General features: G+C 49.8%; 1 protein-coding gene across 1 annotated transcript in view; it reads right to left on the bottom strand.

Annotated features, from left to right (window-relative positions):
• Window positions 1-247: 247 nt before the first annotated feature.
• LOC121298108 (cytochrome b-c1 complex subunit 1, mitochondrial-like) overlaps window positions 248-7328 on the bottom strand; it is a 7966-nt gene continuing 885 nt past the window's right edge. The window contains exons 2-13 of the mRNA XM_041224924.1: window positions 6721-6861; window positions 6369-6455; window positions 6033-6162; window positions 4989-5187; window positions 4604-4683; window positions 4387-4502; window positions 3525-3668; window positions 2942-3102; window positions 2401-2486; window positions 1901-1989; window positions 1407-1482; window positions 248-987 (exon numbers count right to left, since the gene is read on the bottom strand). Of these exons, the coding sequence (XP_041080858.1) occupies window positions 923-987; window positions 1407-1482; window positions 1901-1989; window positions 2401-2486; window positions 2942-3102; window positions 3525-3668; window positions 4387-4502; window positions 4604-4683; window positions 4989-5187; window positions 6033-6162; window positions 6369-6455; window positions 6721-6861 (1374 nt within the window). The 3' untranslated portion in view covers window positions 248-922. The remainder of the gene's footprint in view (window positions 988-1406; window positions 1483-1900; window positions 1990-2400; window positions 2487-2941; window positions 3103-3524; window positions 3669-4386; window positions 4503-4603; window positions 4684-4988; window positions 5188-6032; window positions 6163-6368; window positions 6456-6720; window positions 6862-7328) is intronic.

Consider the following 7328-nt stretch of genomic DNA (forward strand, 5'->3'; position numbering starts at 1 on the left):
TAGTGCTGAACAAACTACTTTCCCTTCTTTCTAAACTTGTACACGAGGAGAAAGCAACCTTTGCACCCAGGATAATCAACCTGTCGTACTGCCACGGAGAAACGCTTACCACTGAACTCATCAAGTTTCTAAATGTAACGCTACCGCGTGCTCACTAGATACACAATCAAAACATTTGAGTGCACTAACTTTCTGTACAGCCGCATGTAAAGCACACAGACAGAGAAAGAAAAGAAAGATTCTTTGGTCACTTAAATTACAATCTTTATTTAAACTCTGTATCCAGTGGTTTCCCACCCCCATCATTATGAAAACAAAAAATACAGCAAAACAAATCAGACAAAACAGGTGTATAGCTGCAGAGAGCTATTTATACAGGCCCGTGTATAGCTGGAGAGCTGTTTATACAGGCCCGTGTATAGCTGGAGAGCTGTTTATACAGACCGGTGTATAGCTGGAGAGAGCTGTTTATACAGGCCGGTGTATAGCTGGAGAGCTGTTTATACAGGCCGGTGTATAGCTGGAGAGCTGTTTATACAGGCCGGTGTATAGCTGGAGAGAGCTGTTTATACAGGCCGGTGTATAGCTGCAGAGAGCTGTTTATACAGGCCGGTGTATAGCTGCAGAGAGCTGTTTATACAGGCCGGTGTATAGCTGCAGAGAGCTGTTTATACAGGCCCGTGTATAGCTGGAGAGCTGTTTATACAGGCTGGTGTATAGCTGGAGAGAGCTGTTTATACAGGCCCGTGTATAGCTGCAGAGAGCTGTTTATACAGGCCGGTGTATAGCTGCAGAGAGCTGTTTATACAGGCCGGTGTATAGATGGAGAGAGCTGTTTATACAGGCCCGTGTATAGCTGGCGAGTTTTTCCACACTGTTTTTACTGTACATGGAGAGAACAGGGAAGGAGAGGGGAATGGACCTAGAAGCGCAGCCAGTACATGGCGCTGCGGATCCGGTTGTAGTCAGGCAGCTGTTCGATTGGACCTGCGGGAACCAGAAATAAAACACAAGCTTGTCAGCAACAGACACTTCCCACGACACGGCCGTACACACTGGATCACAGCTACCGGTCACATGGGACATACATGGGCATGAGTCGCATGCACAGCGTGTACAAAGTGGAAATGCGACAAAGCTATGAAGAGTCTGACCCTCTCACTAACCTGCGCTAAAGAAGGCTTCATCACAAGCGATGATTTGGTTCTTCAGATGTGTGTAAGCATGCAAGTCTGACTTGGGAATCTCATTCGTTGGTGACACACTAGCTTCTACAGCAGATATGTTTGTCTTTGGTAGTTATGTTAGTTACTGGCTGCTAAGCCTCAGCTGAATAGAAGCTGCATTTCAGTTGGGCTATCCTGAACAGAGATGCCTTTCAATAAAGGACACGGAGGGGTACTCACCCACAGCAGCCACTGCGGGACACTTGTCATAGATATATTTGGAGCAAATGTCACGAACGGTTTTAGCATCAATTGCCTGCGAGAAACGAAGAAGCAAATAACTTTGTGAACATTGAAAGTTCTCTCTTAAAAAGATTATTTTTGAAACCATGTTTGACTATTACAGAAGCATGCTGCCTTTGTCCTCGTGATCAGGGAAGCTGTGGCAGGTGTCCTTTAACCTGTTAATGTACAAGAGACACGTGTCCCACAAAAAAACCTTACCACTGTAACGAGGTTCACGAAACATGGTTTAAAACATACAGACAGGCTGGATCTGGTCATCCGAAATGTCAGTTTCCTCACGATACTCAAGCTGCTCTCAAATGGATTTCAAGAAGAAATCATTTGAACAGCAAGCATTCAATTCCTTGTGTGCCTTAAGGGGTTAAAGACACGCCCACGCGAGCACACACACACACACACAGAGAATGAAGTACACAAACTCCACATACGTCAATCCTTGCGTCCCACTCAGCCAATGAGATTCTGCGCCCATAGCTGAGGATGTGGCGCCCGATGTCCTCACATGCGGGGGTGGTTCCTGTGGGGGAGAGAGGTGCCGGTTAGAGCATTTCAGGGGGGTTAGTTTCCTTTTAAATTCTCTTTTTTTATAATCTGTTTTATTGTTTTCCAACAGAACATCTGCACAAAAAATGTGAAAAAAAATTATGAAAAATACTAGTACTAATTTAACAGAGCAAGAAAGTGAGCAAGAGAGAGAGAGAGACAGCGAGCGAGAGACAGAGTAAGAAAGGTTGAGGGATCTCGGACTGTGGACAGAAGTCCGCTGGCATGAGTTAGAAAGGGCTGCCAGGCACAATAAAACTTTTCAGCAGACCCACGCAGTGCACAAGGGATTTTCTCCAGCTTAAGGAAACGCATTGTTCTGATCAACACGAGGACGAGGCAGCTTGCTTTAATTTAAAAATACAAACGAAATTCTATTCGTTACCGTCGAGCTGAGCGGTGAGGCTGGTTTTCAGAGCGTTCTTCGCTCTCACCACATCACTCTCAGTCACACTGGTGCACAGCAGCATCCTACACATAGAGGGAGAGAGAGAGAGAGAGAGAGAGAGAGACACAGAGAGCGAGAGAGGAGAGACAGAGTTACATTCACAACTAAAAGTGCTGTCAGATAATCCACCAATAATTTATAGGTTTTCGTTTTTACTTCATTAACTTCCAATGATTAATTACACACACACACATAATATATTATACATAACACACAGGACAATTGTGAACTGGCACGACACTGTCAGGGAGTCGTACACTGGAGGGCTCACCACATCAGGACAATCATTGGTAAACTGGCAGAGTCAGCCCCATTCCAAGAGAAACAAGCGAACAGCTGCGTGGATTTGTGATGACAGCTGCTTTTCTTCAGTCTCTGCAGACCAGCAACCCTGAGAAATCAAAGCAGCTGTCCCTTCCCTTGTTTCACCTGGAACGGTGAATCAGCCCGATCCACAGCAGCGTGTTTGTGCGCTCACCACTCCCGCTGGGCAAAGTGCAGCATGTCCTCCACGTTGTGCTTGTCTGTGATGAAGTGTATGCCGAACAGCCCCGTGTCGGAGTAGCAGGTGTTGAAAGACTGGAAGCTGTGGCACAGCTTGTCCTCCGCGGAGAGGCGTGCCAGGGTACTGCTGAGGTTCTGCATTGGAACACACAGGGGCAAAGCAAACAAACACGTCACGCAACAACACGTCATCATCACAACGCTGATTAACTTGCATCGTTCCACCCTCAGTTCAGCGTGCTGTAATGCAGTTCAGCGTGCTGTAATGCAGTTCAGCGTGCTGTAATGCAGTTCAGCGTGCTGTAATGCAGTTCAGCGTGCTGTAATGCAGTTCAGCGTGCTGTAATGCAGTTCAGCGTGCTGTAATGCAGTTCAGCGTGCTGTAATGTAACCATGACAGCATCTTTCCTCAGTCGGAGGTAGGTTGTGCTGCTCCGGTGTTGCCTGGGAATGGGCAGGTAATCAACACAACACACACCAAGCAGGGATTCATTTCTGCAGAACGATGCGGTACTCATGCAGGAAACTTAGAAAAACCACATGTGAAAAGCCCCCACCTTGCCCCCTCCGTGGGTGACGTCGTAGCTTCCAATCATGGTGCTGGCAAGCATCAGAGGGATGATGTCAGGACTGGCCCAGCGAGCTCCTTCCACTGCGATGGCAACGTGAGCCAGGGGGAGGGCATCGTCACGAACTCGGATCTGAAACCAGAGAGGAGGGAGAGTCAGAACAAGACACAGAGACAGACACACACACACACACACACACACACACACACACAGAACAGGGACCAGGGAGAGGCAGTCGTCACGAGCCTAGACTTTGAAACCCTCCCTCTCAGAGTTGAACGAGACTGTCTCAGAGACACACACACACACACACACACACACACACAGAACCAGGGGGAGGGCATCGTCACGAACTCGGATCTGAAACCAGAGAGGAGGGAGAGTCAGAACGAGACACAGAGACACACACACACACACACACACACACACACACACACACAGAACCAGGGGGAGGGCATCGTCACGAACTCGGATCTGAAACCAGAGAGGAGGGAGAGTCAGAACGAGACACAGAGACAGACACACACACACACACACACAGAACCAGGGGGAGGGCATCGTCACGAACTCGGATCTGAAACCAGAGAGGAGGGAGAGTCAGAACGAGACACAGAGACAGACACACACACACAGAACTGACTCCTATTGCAAAGCAGTTCCACCCATTTCAGATCTCACTACCAGCTTGATTAGCCCCAGTGTGTAGAAGTAACAAGCTCAGGTGTGTCTCATTAAACTCCCAGGAAAACCAGGACTGCTCTGAATAGGTGTTTTATTCCCATCGCTGCTCGCTCATGTTTTCTGTTAATAAGCTGAAGCAGCGGGCTGTGTGGGAGGCTGGCACACGTACATCACTCCCGGTGAAGCGGCAGGGAGCCAGCACTGGGATGGCATCACCCTCGTACTCAAAGGACACGCCGCTGAAGTGCTGCCTGGCCAGGCTCACCAGATCATTGTGGTTCACACCTGCAGAGAGAGAGAGGTGGACAGATTACTCAAGCCTGTCATTAATTGTATCCCATTTGTATTGTACACTTCATGCCTGACTGTCAACATGCCCAACCCACCTCCAGCTGCAGCCAGGACCATGCGGGGAGCCTTGTAATGGGTGTTGATGTACTCAACCAAATCCTTGCGGGTCAGGGATCTGGGAAAGAAAATAAATGCAACTGAATATCATACAATAACACTACCCCCCACTGGCCATTTAAAAAGAAATAACCTTGAACTCTTGCAGAACGTTTAAACTTTAAACCACAGGTGCCCAATCACAGCCTTGGAGGGTCACTGCCCTCCAGGTTTAACAGGAAAGCTACTTCACAGGTGGTGGTGTAACTGGTTCAAATGAACACAGCACTGGAATGAAGATGCAAGTTCCACTGTAGTTACTATGGAGGGGACTTTGCACATCCCGACTAAGTGTAATGTGCCTGCTTGCACCCCGCTTCTCACTTGGCGTTGTCGGTGGGCCCCAGGATGGTGTGGCTCAGAGGGGTCCCCTGGAAGGCTGTGGCGTGGAGGTAGTCAAAGCAGACATCCTGCAAGCAGGACTCGATCTCCTGCATCTCTCTCAGGATCACATCCCGCTCCCTCTCCACCTCGGAGTCACCCAGGGAGCTGTTCTGAACAACGTCAGCCAGGATCGCTACAGCTGAGAGGAACAATCAATCAGCACACCACCATCACACCACTCACACTGACACAAAAACACATACACACACAGACTGCACCGGGGAGCTGTTCTGAACAACGTCAGCCAGGATCGCTACAGCTGAGAGGAACAATCAATCAGCACACCACCATCACACCACTCACACTGACACAAAAACACATACACACACAGACTGCACCGGGGAGCTGTTCTGAACAACGTCAGCCAGGATCGCTACAGCTGAGAGGAACAATCAATCAGCACACCACCATCACACCACTCACACTGACACAAAAACACATACACACACAGACTGCACCGGGGAGCTGTTCTGAACAACGTCAGCCAGGATCGCTACAGCTGAGAGGAACAATCAATCAGCACACCACCATCACACCACTCACACTGACACAAAAACACATACACACACAGACTGCACCGGGGAGCTGTTCTGAACAACGTCAGCCAGGATCGCTACAGCTGAGAGGAACAATCAATCAGCACACCACCATCACACCACTCACACTGACACAAAAACACATACACACACAGACTGCACCGGGGAGCTGTTCTGAACAACGTCAGCCAGGATCGCTACAGCTGAGAGGAACAATCAATCAGCACACCACTCACACTGACATGCACTTCACCTCAGTGTCAACCAGGGAGTATTTATGAACCACCAAGATCGCCACAGCTGAGAATAACCAACAATACACACTCAACACACATGCTTAATCAAGCTCATACCAACACAGACAGGCAGGCACACACACCGATTGAACTGAATGATTACTTTAAAGAGCTCATCTCTCTTAAACGCCACAGTAAACATGTCAGTGTACCTTTGGGCAGGTCGCTGGCCATGGCCTTCATGTAGTAGGCTGTCTGCTCTCGGGACGTGTAGGCGTTTAAATGCGCGCCCATGCTCTCCACCTCCTTCTCCAGAGTGGCCTGGGTGCGCTGCTTCGTGCCCTGCAAAACGAAACAGGGGGGTGGGGCGGGGTTACTAACAGGGGTGATGCAACCCACTGCTATGGTGATGAATTTCAAAGCCTTTACTTTGCAATGTACATGTCTACCCAAAAACCAGAGCGCGAGGATAAGGCATAAATGCACTCTATAGTCTATAGTAATGCAATCCCAGGTCCACTGGTCTGATCTGTACACCTGCAGCTCACCTTGAAGGCCATGTGCTCGAGGAAGTATCCACACCCATTGTTCTTCTCAGTTTCATAGCGGCTGCCAACATCAATCCACAACCCAACCTTAAAACAAGAACAAGAAGGGAGAAGAGTAGTTGAGCTCAAAGACGAAAGTGTCTTCTGAGAACTGGTACAGGGACTGGAATACGATCCCTGTTGCACAGCAGTTCCACCCAGTCCAGGTTTCACTACCAACTTGATTAGTCCCAGTGTACAGGCAACAAGCTCAGGTGTGTCTCATTAAACTCACAGTCAAACCAGAAATGGATCAAACTGCTGTGCAGTGGGGGGCTTATTTCCCTCCCCGGAGCAGGACCTCCAGACTGACCGTGCAGGTGGGCTGGTCCGAGTCCTCGGAGGCCACCCTCAGCCCATTCTCCAGCGTGGTCACCTTGGTCTCGGGAATGCTGACCAGAGTCTGGGCGTAGGACATGGTGCCCTGGCTCCTCCGCAGGCTCACAAGGGCAGGCTGGGCAGAGAGACAAAGAGCAGGGTCACAAAACAGCCAGGACTGTACTAAAACACACTGACTGCATTAACAACAAAACACACAGGACTGTACCAAAACACACTAACTGCATTAACAACAAAACACACAGGACTGTACCAAAACACACTGACTGCATTAACAACAAAACACACAGGCCTAGTAGAGGACAGTCCCAGCGCAGCCCTGTCCTGGTCGAGGACAGTCCCAGCGCAGCCCTGTCCTGGTCGAGGACAGTCCCAGCGCAGCCCTGTCCTGGTCGAGGACAGTCCCAGCGCAGCCCTGTCCTGGTCGAGGACAGTCCCAGCGCAGGACAGTCCCAGCGCAGCCCTGTCCTGGTCGAGGACAGTCCCAGCGCAGTCCTGAACTGGTCGAGGACAGTCCCAGCGCAGTCCTGTCCTGGTCGAGGACAGTCCCAGCGCAGCCCTGTCCTGGTCGAGGACAGTCCC

The sequence above is a fragment of the Polyodon spathula genome, chromosome 23 (assembly GCF_017654505.1).
Source record: "Polyodon spathula isolate WHYD16114869_AA chromosome 23, ASM1765450v1, whole genome shotgun sequence".
NCBI lineage: Eukaryota > Metazoa > Chordata > Actinopteri > Acipenseriformes > Polyodontidae > Polyodon > Polyodon spathula.